Source organism: Sapajus apella, unplaced genomic scaffold, assembly GCF_009761245.1.
Source record: "Sapajus apella isolate SASKATOON/1434 unplaced genomic scaffold, GSC_monkey_1.0 scaffold127, whole genome shotgun sequence".
NCBI lineage: Eukaryota > Metazoa > Chordata > Mammalia > Primates > Cebidae > Sapajus > Sapajus apella.
Genome location: NW_022437067.1, coordinates 1,364,375 through 1,384,419, shown reverse-complemented (window position 1 = coordinate 1,384,419; position 20,045 = coordinate 1,364,375). Strand labels below are relative to the sequence as shown.

At 61.5% G+C, this 20,045-nt stretch overlaps 1 protein-coding gene across 5 annotated transcripts in view; it reads left to right on the top strand.

Moving 5' to 3' along the window:
* The window catches only part of MORN1 (MORN repeat containing 1), a 67,582-nt gene that overhangs the window by 41,984 nt on the left and 5,553 nt on the right, over positions 1-20,045 (top strand). For all 5 annotated transcript variants that reach the window (XM_032262173.1, XM_032262177.1, XM_032262176.1 and 2 more), the window contains 2 exons: positions 10,792-10,925; positions 11,092-11,171. In XM_032262173.1, the coding sequence (XP_032118064.1) occupies positions 10,792-10,925; positions 11,092-11,171 (214 nt within the window). The remainder of the gene's footprint in view (positions 1-10,791; positions 10,926-11,091; positions 11,172-20,045) is intronic.

Below are 20,045 nucleotides of genomic sequence, written 5' to 3'. Positions count from 1 at the left end.
GAGAGTGTATGTGGCTACACAGGTGCACATGTGCATGTGTGCATCCGTGTGCATGCGTGTGTATGTGCCTACACAGGTGCATGTGTGTGTGTGTCCATGTGCATGTGCATGCCTACACAGGTGCATGTGTGCATGTGTGCATCCGTGTGCATGTGCATGTGTGCATCCGTGTGCATGCACATGTGTGTGTGTGCCTACAAAGGTGCGTGTGTGTGTGCACGTCCTTGTGCATGCACATGTGTGTGTGTGCCTAGGCAGGTGCATGTGTGCATCCGTGTGTGCATGTGTGTGCATGCCTACGCAGGCGTGTGTATGTGCATATCTGTGTGCATGCACGTGTGTGTGCCTATGCAGGTGTGTGTGTGCATATGTGCGTCTGTGTGCATGCACATGTGTGTGTGCATGCCTACACAGGTGTGTGTGCATGTGTGCATCCGTGTGCATGTGCGTGTGTGTGTGCCTATGCAGGTGTGTGTGTGCATGTGTGCATCCGTGTGCATGCACGTGTATGTGCCTACTCAGGTGTATGTGTTTGTGTGCGTCCATGTGCATGCACATGTGTGTGTGCATGCCTATGCAGGTGCATGTGTGTGTGCCTCTGTGTGTGCACATGTGTGTGTGTGCCTACACAGGTGCGTGTGTGCATGTGTGCATCCATGTGTGTGCATGCCTACACAGGTGTGTGCATGTGTGCATCCGTGTGCATGCACGTGCATGTGCCTATGCAGGTGTGTGTGCATGTGTGCGTCCGTGTGTGTGCACGTGTGCGTGCCTATGCAGGCATGTGTGTGTGTGCATCCGTGTACATGCACGTGTGTGTGCCTACACAGGTGCATGTGTGCATGTGTGCATCCGTGTGCATGCACGTGTTTGCCTATGCAGATGTGTGTGTGCATGTGTGCATCTGTGTGCATGCACGTGTGTGTGTGTGTGCCTATGCAGGTGTGTGTGTGCATGTGTGTATCCGTGTGCATGCACGTGTGTGTGTGCCTACGCAGGTGCATGTGTGTGCATCCGTGTGCATGCACGTGTGTGTGTGTGCATGCCTACATAGATGTGTGTGTGCATGCACGTGTGTGTGTGCATGCCCACACAGGTGTGTATGTTCATGTGTGCACCCGTGTGGGTGCACATGTGCGTGTGTGCATGCCTACACAGGTGCATGTGTGTGTATGTGCATCCGTGTGTGTGCACGTGTGTGTGCCTACACAGGTGCGTGTGTGCCTATGTGTGTCCATGTGCATGCACATGTGTGTGTGCGTGCCCACACAGGTGCATGTGTGCATGCGTGCATCCGTCTACTTGCGCATGTGTGCGTGTGTGTGCATGCATATGTGTGTGCCTGCGTAGGTATATATGTGCATGCATGCATACATGTACGTGCCTGTGCAGGTGTGTGTGTGCATGCGGGTGTTTGGGTGTGTGCATGCATGTATGGGTGCGTGCCCATAAATATGGGTGCTCCTGGGTGTGCATGCGCGTGCACTCACCCTCCGGCTTGGCCAGGGCCAGTGGGCAGCAGCTCCCCAGCAGGAAGGAGCAGACTCAGCACCCAGGTGGCATCTCTGTAAAGAACCAGGGTTGCCTGGAGAAGTGGCGGATCTGGGCTGGGGCAGAGGGAAGAGGAGTCAGCCCGCCATGGAGATGTGGCCGCCACCCTAAAGGTGATGGTTCCCTAACAGAGCCGTCACAGTGGACTCCACTGGTACTGAACAGTGAAAATCCTGCCCCACCCAGCAGCATGGGCTGAGCAGACCACAGTGTCCCATCCGAGCCTTTCCTCCCAAAAACGCGTAACCCAGGGTTCTCTGTGACGAGACCTCAGACAAGGCCAAATGGGGACCTTCCCTGAATGGCCTGGCCTGTAAGTTTCCAAGACACCAGGGCCCAGCAGTCAGGGAAAGGCCCTGGAGCACTTGATGATCAGGCGTGCTGGCAGGAGACCCTGTACTCGGACCTGCTGGGGGCCGGAGCCCTGAGGGCAAGGTTGTGCACAAACATCCCTCTTAGGTCAAGATGGGTGAGGGGGGAAAGGGGGCTTTTTTGTCTTTTCCTTTAAGCGAGGTGGCTCACGCCTATAATCCCAGCACTTTGGGAGCCTGAGGTGGGCGGATCACCTGAGGTCAGGGGTTCAAGACCAGCCTGGCCAGCATGGCAAAACCCTGTCTCTAAAAATACAAAAATTAGCCGGCATGGTGGTGGGTACCTGCAGTCCCAGCCACTCGGGAGGCTGAGGCAGGAGCATCGCTTGAACCCGGGAGGCGAAGAAATATAGAAACTGTGATTTATCTCGAGGCCGGGTGAGGCCCCTGCAATCCTCAAACTCCTGCGCTCAAGCGATCCTCCCGCCTCAGCCTCCCAGCGCTTGGTAACATTCCTGGGCCTTTCCCCGACTGCCAGGGCCCTGGTGTCTTGGAAGCTTCCAGGCCAGACCTTTCAGGGAAGGGTCCCCAGGTAGCCTTGACTGAGGTCTCGTCACAGAGGCAGGTTGTGTCTTTGGTCGATGCGAAAAAGGAGAGACAAGAAAGAAGCCATGGGCTTGGGACGTGTGAGCTTGGGCTGAGTCACAGGGATGGAAGCAAGCGTGTGTGTGCCTGGCCACGTGCACGTGGCTGTGTGCACTCTGACTCTCCAGCAGGGCCTGTGAGCAGCGGCTCTGCTGGCGTGAGCTTGGCCGGTGTGGGCATCTGGGCATCTGAGGTCAGAGCTGCACAGCGGGGTCTGGCCCCGGGCTCTCAGGGCAGTTTCTGTTCCTCCAGGAGACCCTGGGACACAGGGTCCATGTGCTGCCGGCTAGCATGCCCTCATCTCTGTCAGTGGTCAGCAGTGATGCTGCCGGCAGCCTGTGTCCATGGGCGAGGGACAGGTGCTGGGGCTGGTCCTCAGATCGGCCTGGGTGTCCGGCTGGCAGGGCAGGGAGCCTCCCAGTGCAGAGCGTGGCCCTTGCTGTTCAGAGCCACATAGGGTGGGCCCGAGGCTCTCCAAGGAGGATGGAGGCGAGGCAAGTGCCCCGAATTGTACTCTGCCCCCAGCAAGGCCGCCCATGCTCAGCTGCTGGCAGGGAGCACAGGCAGGAGTCTGCGTGAGCAGCAGGAGAGTGCGTGGCTGCTGCCCCAGCAGGTGGTGGGTGGCAGGTGTGCAGGCCTGGCCCTGGTCTGGGGGAAGGAATGGGTTGGAGATGCCAGGGGCAGAGACAGACCCTGGGTATGGCAGCGTGGGGACCGTGGTGTATCTGCGTGGGCGCGGGCGCATGTGGTTGCACATGGATGTCCATGAGCACAGAGCGTGAGCTTACGTGGACCCCTCAGAGTGTGCGCTCGCGTGGACCCCTCAGAGCATGAGCTGGCGTGGGCCCCCTCAGAGCGTGAGCTGGCGTGGACCCCCTCAGAGCGTGAGCTGGCGTGGGCCCCTCAGAGCGTCAGCTGGCGTGGGCCCCTCAGAGCGTGAGCTGGCGTGGACCCCTCAGAGCATGTGCTCACGTGGACCCCTCCCAGAAGCTGACCCGGTCTTCACTGCTCCCACTTTGTGCTAACAGAGACGGCCGTGCACCCTCTGTCTGAATTCTGCATTTAGGGACTTGGCATTTGCTGTGGCCAGCTCCAGCCCTGTCCCCTGGGCTCTGCAGGTGGCTGCTGGGGCTCTTAGAGCCAGCACGTGGGCACAGCTCTCCCCTCTCCCTTCCCACGGGGTGGCCAGGCTTCATCTGTGCAGCACCAGGACGAGGGCCCCTGGGAAGAAGGCCAGAGCAGGCCGGGGTCCTCACGCTCGCCCTGAGATGTCAGCGGGGACCAATGTGTCCTTCACACAGCCTGGCCTATGCAGGACCCCGTCTCCAGAGGAACTGCTGTCTGCACTGTCCTGCTCCTGGCCTCCTCACCAGTGACATCCTTGGGGCTCCTCCGCCCCACACCCTGCCCCCCAGGCCTTTCCCAGCCTCCCTATGCTTCCGGAAAGGCAGGGAAGCTGTTGCCAGGCTCCACCCGTGATCCCAGCACTTCGGGAAGCTGAAGCCAGAGGATCGCTTGAACTCAGGAGTTCAAGGCCAGTCTGGGCAGCATAGGGAGGCCCCATCTCTATGATAAAATAAAGTGTTGAAAAAGGCAGAGGAAAGGCCAGCACGGGTTCTTTCTTGGTGACGGTGCCGGGGAGCAGGCTGGCTCTGCTGAGGGAGGTCAGGTATGGTGATGGCCTGGCCCACACCTCCCTGTGGCTCTCAGGTGGCTTAGTTCAGCAGGGCCTTGCCTGCTCCCTGGTGAGGGAGGTGAGGGAGGTGAAGAGGAGGCCCTGGGGACAGCAGGGGAGTCTGAGAGGTCCCCGTGTAGCTTGTGTCCTGGCCACGTGTCCCTGCTGACTTCTCCAGGCCCCGCCCTGCGTCTCTAATGAGCCGCACTCCCAGCTGACTGATGGACTCTTAAAGACTAATGCCCTGTGTCCGGTCACCTCCAAATGACACCGTTCTTGTCCCCTTAGGGCCAATAACGTTTTATTTTTGGAATCTACTTAAACGAAGCTGACGTTTCCGCTTCAGCCTGTCCTCCCCATGGCCAGGTCCTGGGCTTGCCACAGCCGTTCTCGGCGCTGGCCCGTCCCGAGCAGCTTTGATGCCTCTGGCAGTGTCCCCACCTGCTGCCTGCGTGCCCTACACAGATGACTAGGGAGTCTAATTGAGTCCGCTGTAAAAAGATAATGAATTGGCATTTCCCACTGGAGAGGTCAAGCTGCCCGATCCCGTCCCGGGCCAGCTCAGCCTCCTGGATCCCGAGGCTCCCTGGAGGTCACACAGTGACCTTTATCTTGCTTATAAAGCCATAATTATTGTAATTAAAACTGGCATAAAGGCTTTGGAAGTCACTCCTGAGAGCTGGGGTGGGCACGCCTGCCGGGAGCCCTGCCTCAGTGGGTGGACCTGCCCAGGCGGCAAGGAGCATGGCCTCAGGGAGGAGTGCCCAGGCACTGCCTGGGCCCCTGACTCTTTGGCATGAGTGGTTGGTTCCTCTGGGGCTTGTGGAGCCCAGAATTTGATGAGCTGATGCATCCACCACAGAATTTGTCTCCCTAAGCCTTGGGGCACAGCCCACTTGGGCTGGCGGGCACCACTCAGACTAGGGGAGAGGCTCTCCGCTGACAATGGGCCCTGTGCTGTCCAAAGGCAACTCCGCACCTCATGCCTTCTAAGTGGGGGGGCACGTGCCATCAGACTTTTCGCCTTTTCTTTTCGGTGATTTGGCCCGATGGGAGCAAGTCTGCAGACCAGGGGCACAAGAGAGGCAACGCCCAGAAAGGAGGTGACATGGGGCAGCCACACCGTGACCAGCAAGTCAGCTTGGCCAGGCACCTGGCCGTCACACGGTCAGCAACATGCCTGGGGCCAGCTGGGGACTCCCAGGAACAAAGCAGGGGCGGGTGCTCTGCTGGGGACAGATCCAGGAAGGGGAAGCCGCAGCAGCAGGAGATAGGTAGGACACAGCGGGGCTGGGCCTGCCAGACCAAGGTGGTGTGGGGACTGGGGCAGAAGGGCAAGGCCAGCCTGCACCTGACGGGCAGCAGTGCCAGGGCCAGAGGGGCAGAGTGGAGACAGGCAAGGAGGAGAGGACTGGAGGGCACCTATCATGGCCTGCCTCACGGCTTGGTGTGGTCTGCACTGTGGGCCCCATGTTTTGGCCTATGTGGCAGCCCTTGTCCTGGCCTATGTGGTGGCCTGTGTGGCAGCTCTCACTGTGGTCTATGTGGTAGCCTATGTGGTGGCCTGCATCGTGGCCTGTGTTGGAAACAGATGCTCAGTGCCACAAAGAAAAATCAGCACTGAGACAAAGGCTCTCTCAGCAAAGCAATTTTTACTTCTTGCAGGAAAGATACTTTGGCTAGCCATCTAGCTACGAGAGTACAACAAAGAAAAAGCAGACCTATTTATCCCTTATGCATTTGGGGTTGTCCTTACTGCTGTGTCTGATTTCTAATGGTTGGAGCCAGACCTCACAATGTAAACTAAAACCTGATTGGGTAATAACTTAAAATTTTTCTAAACAGGTAAAAGCAATGGAGAAGTCCAAGTAAGGAAGGGGCATAGGCTGTGAGCTGGGACATGCCTGTGAGCGCATCCAGTACAGATATCTTGGTTAAAGTACAAGGACGTAGAATGTGCTATGTGCCAAGGAGCATGTCTAACAGCCACATAGGATAGGGTTTAACAAAGAGTTATTAGCACACTTATGATTTATTCTTTAACAAGAAAGGAAACTTTGAAGAGGAACTTTTATTTCCCACAGCCTATGTGGTGGTCCACATTGTGGCCTTTGTGGTGGTGGCCTTTGTGGTGGCCCACATCACTGCCTGTGTGGCAGCCTGCATTGTGGCCTGTGTGGTGGCCTTTGTGGTAGCCCATGTCATGGCCTGTGTGGCAGCCTGCGCTGTGGCCTTTATGGTGGTGGCCTTTGTGGTAACCCACGTCACAGCCTATGTGGCAGCCTGCATCATGGCCTGTGTGGTGGCCTTTGTGGTGGCTGTGTTATGGCCTGTGTGGCAGCCTGCACCGTGGCCTTTGTGGTGGTGGCCTTTGTGGTGGCCCAAGTCATGGCCTGTGTGGCAGCCTGCACCATGGCCTGTGTGGTGATGGCCTTTGTAGTGGCCCAAGTCATGTCCTGTGTGGTGGCCTTTGTGGTGGCCCATGTCATGGCCTGTGTGGCAGCCTGCACCATGGCCTGTGTGGTGATGGCCTCTGTAGTGGCCCATGTCATGGCCTATGTGGCAGTTGACAGTCTGCACCATGGCTTGTGTGGTGGTGGCCTACATCATGGCCTGTGTGGCAGCCTGCACCATGGCCTTTGTGGTGGCCCATGTTGTGGCCTGTGTGGCAGCCTGCACCGTGGCCTGTGTGGTGGTGGTCTTTATGGTGGCCCAAGTCATGGCCTGTATGGTGGCCTTTGAGTTGGTCCATGTTATGGCCTGTGTGGTGGCCTGTGTGGTGGCATGTGCTCACATTGCAGGAAAAGCCTCTGGCCATTTGGAGCCAGTGAGTGACAAGGTCCACCTACTACCTTGAGTCCACCATGTGCTGGAGGTGAGCAGTGCTGGAGGTCCTGTCCTGGGTGGTCCTGTCCTGGGTGGTCCTGTCCTGGGAGGTCCCGTCCTGGGTGGTCCTGTCCTGGGAGGTCCCGTCCTGGGTGGTCCTGTCCTGGGTGACAGGACCAAGGATGCTGGAGGCCTAAAGGCCCACTGCAGTCCTCCGAGTCAGATGGTGGCCTGGACCCCAGGACTGTAGCCTTGAAGTTACCCACAGGAGGATCCGAGAGGTTTGGGGAAACTTGCTGGGCAGAGGAGTGCCATGGCGCAAGGGGAGGAGTCAGTGGCCGGGGGAGGTTGAGCTGCAGGAGGGACTTGGGTCAGCTCTGGTGGCTGTGGAGCGTGGGATGCACAGGACACAGTGTGAGGTGTCTGCTGGCCACCATAGCTGGACATGTGGCCCCTGAGGAGGCAAGTGCTGGAGGCCCATCTGGCTGAACGTGGTGCTTATGTCCATGAGAAGTGAGGTGACCACCCAAAGAAGGGTATGGACAGGAGAGGCCAGCCTGCCACCAGGCCAGCAGCCTCTGAAGTCCCCTGGGGGCCCAAGGGCAGGAGGAAATAGGGCTTGGGAGGACAGTGGCCAGCTGTAGCCGATGATGCCGGGGGAGGGAGTGGGGGTTCAGGCCAGGGCCAGCCTGATGTCAGAGGCAGAGCCCGGGCACAGACTTGGAAACCTGCCTCTTCAGTAAACGTGGAGAAGTCGTGCGGTGGGAGTGCTGCTCCTGGGTGGAGGGGGCCTTAGCAGGGGCAGCCAAGTGGGTTCCAGGTGTTGCTCAGCAGAGAGCCTCTGGCTGGGCCATCCTGAGCCCTCGTTTTCTGTAGGGGATGGCGAGCTGCGTGGCATTTCTGATCCAGCATCAGGCAGGGGCCAGGCCGGCTACACCTCTGGCCCTTGGCGGAGGGGGACTGACCTGGCTTCCCTGTGAGGGTCCTGTGTAAACAGTGGACTGAGGGGCGAGGGGGACCCAGAAGTCAGCCTCCAGCTGAGGGCAGTGCCAGTGACTCAGTAGGAGACGCTGGGGACAGGTGGGGGTGTGGCAGGGCAGTGGGGAGCCTTGGGGGTCCCGGCACAGATATATTTTGAAGGCAGTCTTGATGTCAGCCTTGTTACTGCAGCTGCAGAGATTGTGGGGTACAGGATATGGGACGGGGGCACCTGGAGGCCGACCCCCAATTTTCAGCTTGAGCACCTGGGGGCTGCGGTATCCACCTCAGAGAAGGCGGTCACAGCCAGCACCCGGGGCCGCCGGCTCAGCCTGCAGCCCGGACTCTGGGAGTGCACGGCAGAAGTGGACCGAAATTTCTCGTGGCCAGGGCGTCCCCCCCACGAGTACACGGCAGAGGTGGACCTCCGTCTCTCGTGGCCAAGGAGTCTCCTCCCCATGTGGCAGCAGAAACGCCCTCTGCAGGCCTGTGCCACGCCGTCAGAGCCTGAGGGAGAGACAGGTGAGATCCAGAAGAAAGCAACACGGCGTGGGCTCCCAGATCCAGAGGAGCTGGGATCCAGAGGGCTCCGCCCAGGCCGGGGCTGGGGACACTGCTCCCCTGCTGCTTTTCACCATTTCTCGTTCGTCCTGCAACAAAAGGCATCTTGGCCAACCCAGACGGCCTCCTCTTCACTGTCAGGGGCCACAAAGAGGGAGCTTCTGTCTGCACATTCGGGGTACTCCACATGTCAAACCCACGTGAGCTCAAGGAACCCGGCTTTACGGACGCCCTGATGTCCTCTGTCCTCTTCCTGCTGAGCTGAAGGCCGTCTAAGCTGCCAGGAAAGCTGCCAGGAAAGCTGCCTTTACCTAACTGAGCCCAGATTCTCATCAGCCGGGCAATCACGACAGAGCCTTTCCTCTGAGGGGAGTGGGGACGTCGTGAGACCTGCCTGAGGGTGCCTGGCACCAGCCACCATGATCACCGTGCAAGGGAGACCCTACAAATGGCTTGTCCCGAAGCCCCAAGCCTCCGAGCTGCAGACGCCCTCCAGGCTGCATGTGGATGTGTGCTTATTTGCACACCAGAAATGCCTGCGGGGCTTCTAAAACACATTTTCCAACCTCCCACCCTGCCCCGTGGAGATCCGAGCCCTCGCCACCGTGGGAGTCACCTGTCCTGGGGGCTCACAATCTGGGCCCACTCTGGAGCAGTCACCTTGCTGAGGGTGAGAGTGCCGCATGGTTAGGAGCCTTATTGTTCGGGGGTGTCGATAAAACACGTAGTCCACGTTAGCTCCAGTGCAATCCACGCAGAAACCGTTGGCGCGTCGAGAAATGGAAATGATGCCGTCAGCAGCCCAGTTCCCGGCTGTTGCCCCGGGCGTCAGGAGTGCCGGGCCAGCAAAAGCTGCTGGGAGGAGGACGTCCATTAAAGAGTGTCCTTGCAGAAGGGACGACTTTCTCTCTATAAAGCGCCATAATGATTACATTAAGACACCTCCGAGAGAGATAATTTTCACACCTGTAATTTGGAATTACTTCTGAGGCTGACTCTCCCTGGTGTCCCTGTCACTCCCTGGAGAAGTTGGGCTCTGGGGAAGGGACATTAATGCCTCCAGCCCTAAGGCCCTCTCCAGTGCCCCTCCACTCACTCGGAGCCCCACAGAGGGTCTGGCCCCAGGGCCCCACATGAGGGTCCTGCCTCCTGGGATCTGGCCTCAAATGAATCTGAGCCCAAACAGACCCTCCTGCGCATCCCTCAGCAGGCCCTGGTTCCTCCTTCCATCCTGGGGCTCGGCCCTTCCTGTTTTTTGATGGCATCACTGCCCAGTGAGGATGCTCATTTGTGGCCCTAAAGCCACCACCCCAGCCCGTGCCTCCCGCTTAGAATTCCCCTGGTGCATGCGGCTCCAGTGCTGACCTCCTGCCCTCAGCACATCAGTGGCCTCCTCCTGGCACCTCCTCCCAGTGGTGGGTGGTACCCTCGGGCAGGGGTATCCGGAGAGCCCCAAGCATCCCTGGGAACGTGGCTCTACTGTATGTGGAGAGGCTGCTCTGAACTTCTTTCCTTCAGGCTCAGCCACTGACCGTCCTTGTAAAAGAGACAGCAGGGGGGACCCTGTGGCTGCAGCTCCATCTGCGCGTGGGGAGAGCAGAGGGAAGCCACCAGATCTCACACGCGGGGCCCTGCAAGCTGCTGAAGGAACCAGGATGGGCAGGGGTCTGCAGGGGTCCCACTGAGGGAAGCACAGGCTGAGCCCCCCACACCCTCCTCCGATGCTGATGGACTTAGGGTCTCGGGGGCTGCAACCACTCAGGGGGGCAGCTGGCAGCTGCCCTGATTCCTCTCCTCCAGGCTGTGGAGGGCGGGGTCTGATGGGAGGCCCGGCTGGATATGCCGCTGGAGCAGAACCATCTTCCTCCTCACGCTGTGCTCACGGGACAATGTGGCTGTGCCGCTGTGCACCGGCCTGGTCCCCGCCCCGGCCCTACCTTAGAAGCAGGCTGGCAGGGGCTGCTGATGGGAGACCCTTCCCACCGTAAAGCACTGGCCTCCCAGGCTCTGGGGGGGACTCAGAACGGGACAGGGGGCATCACGGGGCTGTGGACGTGGGGGACCCCCACCTCCACCCTTGGCAGCCAGAGGGAGCACCCAGGATGGACAGGCCCTGCCCTCTGACCTGCTCCCAGAGAATCAGCCTCACTGCCTGGCCACAGCCACAGCTCAGCACAGCCAAGAGGGGCTCCCTCCGTGTCCACCCCGAGCCTCACAGGGCCCTTCTTCGTTCTGTCTCCGCAGCCAGGGGGTGCGCGCCCTGTTGTCCCGGGGCCTGTCAGCGAGTGCAGCAGGGCCGTGCCGCTTTCACAGATGTCCTCCTGGGGCCGCCCCCGCCCGGGTACCACCCCTTCCTGTTCCTGGACAGCCTCCACAAGGTGGGTGTTCACGGTGCGGGGTGGGGAGGCCACCCCACATCACTCAGCAGTCCCTACCCACTCGCCGCTTCAGCACCCAGGCCACGTGCCCCTAGGGGCTTGGAGCAGAGCCCTGGACTCCCTTCTGAGCCTCTCCCTCTCACTTCCTCCTGCCCAACCCTTCTAGAAGGCAGGCAGCAGATCCAGAGGCGGCCCGCACCCCAGGGCAGCACCACCCACCGCACCAGAGCCACCGGGAGGCAGCAGGTAGGGGCCGCCCACCCCGGGCGTTGGAGGGTGAGCTCTAGCCTCCTCATCAGCTGGGCTAGGAGGACACAGAAGGCCTCGGGGAGCCAAGGGCTGGTCCAGGAAAGCAATGAGCCCACACGGCCTCACTTCAGGGAGCCCCCGCCAGGGTCCCGCGGGCCAACAGCTGCCCTGCCCCTCGCCTGGGCCAGCAGAGAGTGGGCAGAGCTGGAGCCGGTCCATCTGCTTCCATCACCGCAGCCCCAGACGGCCGGGTGGACCAGGCTTCCGGCTCCCAGAGGCAGAGAGGAGGGAGGGGCTGGGGGGCTCCCAGAGGAAGGCGGCTGGGAACCGGGGTTTGGGGCCTAAGCGGACTCTGGGCTCAAGAACAGGAGAGGGCCCAGTGCACGCAGCAGCACGGGCAGGCGGGAACATCATGGGGGCTTCGAGGTAGGCACATCTCGCCATCCTGAGCCTGGCAGCGCCACGGGACAGCACATGCAGGGTCACAACAAGCTGCTTCTGCCAGGGAGGACGCCGGGGCGTGGCGCTGCCAGCATCTCCCACGCCAGGTCGGGCTCTCTCTACACCTTGGAGGGGGCTGCTCACTGAGCCGTGGAGGCCCCGCTAATGTGCCCTGGGGGCCTGTCCCTCCTGCCTGAGCTGGAGGACACAGTGGCTTCTCCCACCAATCCTCACGTGGCCCCGCAGGCTGTGGAGGAGCTGGTAGGTTTCCTGCAGAGGGACCAGCACCACCCCCCCGCCACCTGCCAGGCCCTCTTTCTCGTTTCCTTGGGTGGAACCTGTGACTTCTGGGATTCCCGATTAGGGCAAAACATTTTGGTGACCCGGTGCACAGACCCTGTGAGAAAAATCACCTGCTCTTGAGAGACATGGGCCCACCTGGGACAGGGTGGGTACTGGAGGCCTTGGGCAAAGCAGGTGGGTAGAGAACGAGACCCCTGTGGTGGCCAGAGAAGGGCCTCAGGGACAGAGGAGGCTCCAGGCATCCCCAGCGCCCCCCTGGGACCAACACGAGGTCCGGTGCACTCAAGTCGTCCTCTGCCTCCGCCCATCCACCAAACAGAAGCGGGTGTGTGTGTGTGTGTGTGTGTGTGTGTGTGTATTAGTGATCGCGTGTGTGTATGAGTGTGATTGTGAATGTGTGTATGTGAATGTGATTATGAGTGTGTATGAGTGTATGTGATTGTGTGTGATTGTGAATGTGTGTGAGTGATTGTGAATGTGTGTATGTGAATGTGTGATTGAGTGTGTGAGTATATGTGTGTGTGTGTGAGTGATTGTGAGTGTGTGTGCCAGGCCGCCTCCTGCTTCTGGAAGTGGCCAAGGCCCGGAGCACAGACCCCGGGCACAGGCGCAGGGGTGGAGCTCCAGGGGCGGAGGGAGGAAGGCCTATTGCAGCCCCCCGCAGTGAGGCAACTGTGGGGGACGCTCAGGGGCTGCCAAGACGCTGGCACTGGCCTGCAATGCCACTTGCTTGGCGGTGCTGGGATGGGAGCGTTTCCAGGGGAGGCGCCACCCTCTGTCCAGCTCTGAGTCATGGTTTGTGAATTAAATATGAAGCTCACTTTGTACAATAACTTGAGAATCAGAGACTGAAAAGCAGCCAAGATCCTGCAGGCGCAGGGGCCCCGTTTGCCCAGCTTCTCGGTCTCGGGAGCCTCTGCAAGAGCCAGAAGCTGAGACACTCCAAGTCACCCCCACAGACGCGCACGGACCCAGCGCCCAGCGTGGCACGTCCACTTCAGTCACTGTAGCAACCTCAGAGCTGAGGGTGATGTTGAAACGTCTAATTTCAGCAAAAAGTAGGCCTTCGCTGTCTTCTGCCTGAGAGATGGAGTCGCGTCTCCTCCTGGCCCGGGCAGCGCCCGCAGGCGACTCTCACTGCCGTCAGGTTAAGTGTCACTGGACGAGGACAGTCCCAGTCCCAGGAGGGTGTGGCAGCGGAGTTTGAGTTTCCCATGCTAAAATGACGCTGACTCCTCTGGGGACACGTTTGTGATCAGCGGCCGCTTCCCCTCTCTCCGTCAGCGCCACGGCCACACCGCCAGGGCCCTCCCGTCACGCTGGGCGGACAGCCCAAAAGGAGACCTGCCCCGGCCAGGGAGCCCCGGCCCTCTGTGCAGCTGGGCCTGCGTTTTCTGGGTACGGAAACCCTGGTGGCTCTTCCCCATCGTGAACCCTCCACAAGCTCTGCCCGCTGCTGGGGTGAGGACCCAGCGTGGGGTGCGGGGCGGCATGTTGGCAGGCCTCTCCGCCATGGGCCCTGGGCGGCAGTGGCTTAGAGACAAACCTGGGCTCTGCCTCTCGCCCTCCCCAGAGCCTGGTTCCCCTGGCCGCACCGCGGGGTCCTCGCTGCCACGTGATCCCTCCCAGCTCTCACACCCCTCTGCCCCCACCCAGGGGCTCCCCAGCTGCATGCGGCCGGCTCCGTGGTAGGGAAGCTCTGCGGTCTCCCACGCTCCCCTCCCTCCAGTCCCACTCCCAGCCTCCCGCAGCAGCCGGACGTCCCGCTCTGGGCCGGACGACCTCCTTTTCAGTGTTCTAAGAAAGCCATTCCTTCCAGCAGCCAGCCGGCTCTGACCAGTCCAGAGCCCTTGAGCACTCCGTCAGCCGCGTCTGGTTTGCGTTTAAGGAACCCTCGCTGCTCCGTGGCAGAGTCGCTCCAGGCAGGGTCCCAGCCCGTGCCGGCCCCGGGGACGGCTCACCTCCGCCAGCAGGGCTGGGCAGCGCTGGAGGAGCGAAAGCTCCTGCCACTCTCTGAAAGCGTCAGAAGGTGCTTGTGATGGGGGCGGAGGAGGGCGGGCGCCGCGGCCAGCTGTCAGCACATCCTCAGGCTGCAGCCTCCGAGGCAGCGCCTTGAGCCAGGAACACCCTGGAGTCCCAGGAGACCCCTCAGACCCGAGACCCCTTGGGCTGCCCGCACAGGGTGGCTCTGAGACCGACTCTGTTCTGCCCGAGCCTTGGCCCCTGCCCTGGAACACAGTCCTGTCCCAGAGTCCCCAGGCCCCTGGCCACTCCCTGCACCCAGCTGTCACTCACTCCACAGCTATCGCCCGTTCTGTCACTGGGGACCCCGTTTCCAGAATGGGGACGAGGCCTCGGGAGCTGGGCCCAGGGCTGACCCGGCTGCTGGGTCCCAGCTGGTATCTCCGCTGCTGGGCACACAGGACGTGGGGCCTGCCCCCAGCCCTGCCAGACGTGCCCACTGGCCAGCATAATTATGCACCAGGAGCATCTCCAGGCCAAAGCTCGCCGCTCACTGAACTTCCTGCCTGGAATGTTCTGGAACCCCAGTCCCCCTTCCACACTCAACACATGGCTGCCTTCTTCTCCTTTCCGAGGACCCCAACGTTACCCGCTTCCCGGGTTCTGCTCCTTTCTTTACAGTCCCGCCCTCCAGTTCCAGACGAAGCCCCTTCGGGTGACCTCTGGGCGTCGGTTGGGTGACGGCTCGGAGTCACCCGGGGGGTCATCCTGGTGGGCAGCACCCACGGAGGACACGGAGCCCAGCCCTAGCCCCAGCCCCAGCCCCCGACAGAGCCTGGCCCATCGAGGCACAGCCTGGGAGCCCGTCTGAGCGCCCAGGTTCTTGGCCACAGCGCCTCACCGCGTCTCCCCACAAAACCCCAAAGCCTTGCTCACTCATGGAGGTTTTCACCCCATCCCAGGGCCCCAACGGGAGCTAACACAGGGGTCTCCAGGCCGTTCCAAACCTCGGGCCACACACGAGACTCTGCAGTGTGGACAAGAGACTGAGTGAGACGGGAGCCCAGAAGCCACGTCGCGCCCTCCGACTGAGACGGGAGCGTGGCCCCTTCCACATCCAGATGCCACATTGCGCCCTCCTGGCCCCCAACACGGGCCTGTGCCGAAGGTTGACATGCCCCTCACAGTGCCGCCCATTCCCACAATGTAGAAGCCAAGTCCTGGCGGCCTGCATGGGGCCAGTGTCAGACACAGAGCTGCCAGGCGCTCTGGCCTCTGGGGTTACGCGCCGGGAGACAATGGGAGAAGCAGCGAGTTCAGGCCTGGGTTCCTCCGTCCACCGGAAGGAGCCTGTCCCCAAAACGGCCACACCTGTGCCCCCTTCCCATGGCTGCGCCTCAGGAGCTCCTGCCAGCACCCACTGGGGGAAGCTGGTGCCCTGGAGAGGACAGGCAGCCCCGCTGGACACCCGGTGAGCCCTGGTGCACCCCCCACCTGGTGGACCCTCAAAGCCCACATCAGAGCCTGTCACTGTCATCCAGGAGGCTCCAAACAATAGAAGGGATTGGAAAAAAAGAGTGACAAAGATGCAGAGTGACACACCACCCTGTAATTTCGGGAGAGGCGCAGCAGCGGGTTTTAATTTACATAAGAAGCACAGCGCCCGCTGGAGAAGCCAGTGCCTTTGTTCCGACTCAGGCAGGATTCCGCAAGGTCTTCTCTGACTGATCCCTAAAATAGGCAGAGGAAAGAGGGGCAAAGTTTCCTTCACAAGCTGTGCCTCAAGGTGAGGGCAGATTTTGTGGGCACCGAGGCCTTGTCTGCCCTGCCAGAGCCCAGCTGGGGCCACCAGGACCCCCTCAGGCACGTTCTGACTCTGCAAAGCCCACCAGAGGCTGGTCACCCGGATGCAGAACAGACAAAAAGGGGGTCCGGCCACGAGGGTCCTGCAGGTGCAGCCAGAGGCTGAGACCCGGCCCCCCCCTGCCTGGCCCCCCAAACCGCCCCAGCACCTCCAAGGATGTCAGGGAGCCCCACCCCTGCGGCCACGTGGGGCAGAGTCCAGGCCTGGAGAGCCACGGCTGACCCACGCTGCCTCTGGCAGATGGCAGGGAGAGGCACCAGACAGGGTCCCATGTGGCTGGGGGAGGGTGTGCGAGGGGCTCTTGGGCCGCCTCCGAATCTGGCTCCCAAGTCACTGCCTCACCACATGCCCCATGTCCACCTGGGGCGAAACCCCAGCTTGTGGGTGGGGAGGCAGCGTGCACGCGGTGGCCCTCCCTGTGGCCGGCGGTAGACACAGACCAGACTGGAGGGCCCGGCACGCGCTGGGCGGGGACACATTTCTGAGAGGGCCTCTGGCTGCATTCCTGCGGAGACATTCCAGGCATGTTACGGAATTCCACAAAAGGACAAAGCTCTGTCAGTTCCTAAAAGATGTGAAATCATGTCAGCTGCAGAAGAGGGACTCGATTTAATCAACGTGGCCGTGACTTCCTCCAACCACACAGGAGAATTCCACGGGAACGGTGGAGGCGGGGCGGCGACGCCGGCCCCAGAAATCCAAATTCCATGCTTCATGATAGGAAAACGCGGCGGCCCGCGCCCCCTCAGCCTGGGACGGTCCCATCAGCCCGTCCACGACGCGGCTCAGCGCAGCGACCTTGTGCGCCATTGCTCGTTGGTGGCTGTTGGCGTCCAAGCCGCTCTCCCGGGCCCTCGGAGCCCCTCCTCCCTCTTCCCTCCTCAGCTCCGAGAAAAATGGGCTTAATTAAGACTTCTGTGATTAGTCATTTAATCAGTCATTAGGCCAACACAGATGGAGTCAATTAATTTTTTTTTACTTGAAAAGATCATGGATGCTCCGCAGCCCACAGAGCCCGTTCCTGGTGCCATCGCCCATGACCACTGAGCATCCCACGCAGGCCTTCATCCCCTCTGAAAGGCCACCAGTGGGGACAGGCCAGTACCCAGCTCCCCACCTGTCCCAACTCCAGAAGATGCAGGACACCGACCCGTCCCTCCCTCCTCCACCACGAAGAGGTGACAGGAGCCAGGAGAACAGCCTTGGAGAGGGTGGCCGCCACGGGCCCCCAGAGACACTCGGGGCGAGATCCTGCCACCCATCGGGGTTGTCCGGGTCTGAACAGGGACAGGGCTAAGGGCGGCGGCATGTCCTGTCCGGACCGTGAGTCCTGGCCAGCTGCTGGGGCCAGTCAGGGGCAGCCTGGCCCACAGAGCAGGCGGGGAGGCCCATGCCGCCAGCTCACCCAGATGGGGGGTGCGGAGGGAGGACACACAGAGGCCGTGCAGCTGCCCACCCCAGCCCCAAGATGTGCAAATAGGCCATTCCCACCGCACAAGCCAGGGCTCCCCCTCACCCAGAGCTCCCCCAGGTCTCTCCTGGATGTGCTGGTCTCCGCCATAAACACACAGACACAGTCAGCCCCGCAGCCCAGCCTGCTCCGCTCACTGCCAGTGCTTCCGCCGCGCTGCACCTCATGGGGCCCACCCAGCGGGGCCTCAGGGAGCATGATCTGGAATAGACTTGCAACAGACCCAAAAGGGCTGTGTGATGGGTGGCGACCCCGGCCTCCTTGGCTCCCCTGCCCGCCCTCCCCAAGGGCTCTACCTCCTGTCTGGGCCTTGCCACCTGCTGAGCCCATGGCCAGGAGGCCCCACTCAGCCTGGTCCCTCCATCCCCAGGGACAGCGCCCCGGAGACCCACTGGCCAGTGTGTCTCTGTCTGCAGCTGGCCGTGGTCCTCATGGGGCCTGGCCCTGGAGTGGAAGATTGGGCTCTGCAGGCTGGGGGCTGGGCTCCGCGGATGAGAGCTCCTGGGACAGTGGGGTGGGCTGCAGGGAGGGCACTGGGCAGCTGGGGCACCAGGGTCCTCTGTGGGTGGCCAGAGCAAGGGGCTGCAATCCTGGGCACAACGGCCAGGCCTGAGGGCTCAGTCCCACCTCCCTGGCACGAGGCACACCCGCCCCACTGCTGGAAGCGCCTCCAGGTGGGAGCTCTGAGAGCCACAGAGAAAGGGATTGATTGGGTTCTTCTTTAGAAACTTTTAAAGGTTGAAAAATGAGCCGTGTCTTGTCCAAGCCGGTGTAAGGGCCAGGCGGGAGCAGCAGGGCTCCTAAGTCAGAGCAGGTGTGAGGGCCAGAGAACAGCTGGGCCGGCGGATGAGCCCAGCGCTCAGCGGGCTGTGGAATAATGACCCACGGCGGACGGAGGGGCCAGGGGCTGGGGCAGAGCCGCCGTTAACTCTTCGAACGCCCACACCAGCAAGGGTGTTGGGACCCCACAGGCAAACAGGCTCCCCCAAACAGGGAACATCCCTCAGGCGTCCCAAGGCCTAAAGCTGACGGCCCACTGGGGACAGGGCACCTAGGGGTCTGAAGCAGTGGCCTCCCCAAGGCCAGAGGCCAAGAGTCCAAGCTCTGATCCTCTTCGACCTGGAAAAGAGTCACAAAACCCCCGTCGTCTGCCTGGGCTGCGGAGGCCTGCGTGTGCAGAGAGGCCTCCCGGGGAGGGTCCCCTGGGCAACGTGGCCTCCAGGTCCTCACCCAGGCCGGGGATGAGAGGCTTTTCTGGTACTGGCACATTCTCCAGCTGCACCCTGGGGCAGGACACAGGACTGTGCTCTCTGGGGAAGAGCTGGGCTGACATCCACTCCTGTCTGCGTTCGTGCCTAGCCTGTCACAGGAGTACATGGCCCATAGCTGCCATTTTGTGGGGATACCAAGGAGGTGACAACGGCTTCCAAGTTGGCCCCAAGTCTTCGGCTGCAGTCCTTGATTTTCAGACTTTCACAGAGGCTCTTGGGGCTGCACAGAGCCCTAGAGCGTGCGTCCCACACAGCAGGCGGGGGAGCCTGGGCCGCTCCTCCAAGAGTCACAAACCCCCAGGTGGCCAGGGTGGGGAAAGCCTGGGCCGGTTCTCTGAAGGTCGCGCCCCCCTCCAGGGACAGTCCCCTCCCAATCATTTCTTGCTTGGCTCTTGCCTCAGCAGCCCCTGGCACATCCTGGTGGCTCTGCAGCTGCGTGGAACCCCAGAGCCGGGCAAAAGCTCCTGTCCCTTGTCACCAGCATCTGCCTGGACCCTGTGGCTCCCAGGCATGGCCCCTGACCCCTCCAGTGGGCTCCCTTCTCCAGGGGCCTAGATGCCGGGCCAGGCTACAGGAAGGGGTTCCCTGGACGTCACACCCCTGCCACAAACCACCCTCCCTGGCCTGGCAGCAAACTGGCCTCAGGCCTAGCTCTAAATTCTCACATCCACATCAGGGCTCAGGCGGTCCGCATGCCAAAGCCACGCACGAGGAGCACGTCCACCTGCCCATGTCACAGATTGGAAGACTGAGGCCGGGCCCAGGCCCGAAGGCACGGTGTGGGTAGACGGGCTCTGGGGCCACAGGCTGCCAGAGGTCCCTTGCTCGGGCTGCACTCGGCCGAGGCCTCTGACGCGCTCCCTGGAACTCTCAGTGGGACCAGGCATGCTCAGGCTCCGTCTGCACGCAAAAGCCCGTCAGGGGACTCCTGGGGACATCCCGGCTCCTCGGAGCACCTGGTCTGGGAAAGCACAGTGAGGAGAGCTGCTGAGGCCAGGAGCTTACTTGGGGCCGCTGAGGTGTGGCGCAGGGCCTCCGGAAAGCCGCCCTCACCTGTCAGGGTGGTCGAGTCAGCCAGAGGGCCACTCTGGTCACCACCAGAGGCACAGGCGGGAGGAGGGGGCCAGGCACGTCACCTTGTTGGCTTTGCAGAGACAGTATTGGCTGGGCCTTCAGGCCCAACTGCACCTGCCCTTCCTCACAGCCCCATCTGCCCATCCGACCTCACCAGGCCGCCAGCAGCCGGCCATGGCCTCTGGGCCTGGGGTCAGCAATGGAGTCTCTGTGGCCTGCACACCACCCACTGTGATTCTGTGTGTGTGAGCCCTGGCTGTGTCCACGGCACGGGTCCACACCACCCACTGTGTTTCTGTGTGAGTTCCAGCTGTGTCCACAGCACGAGTCCACACCACCCACTGTGTTTCTGTGTGAGCCCTGGCTGCATCCACAGCACAAGTCCATGCTTCCCACTGTGTTTCTGTGTGAGCCCTGGCTGCGTCCACGGCATGGGTCCACGCTTCCCACTGTGTTTCTGTGTGAGCCCGGCTGCATCCACAGCA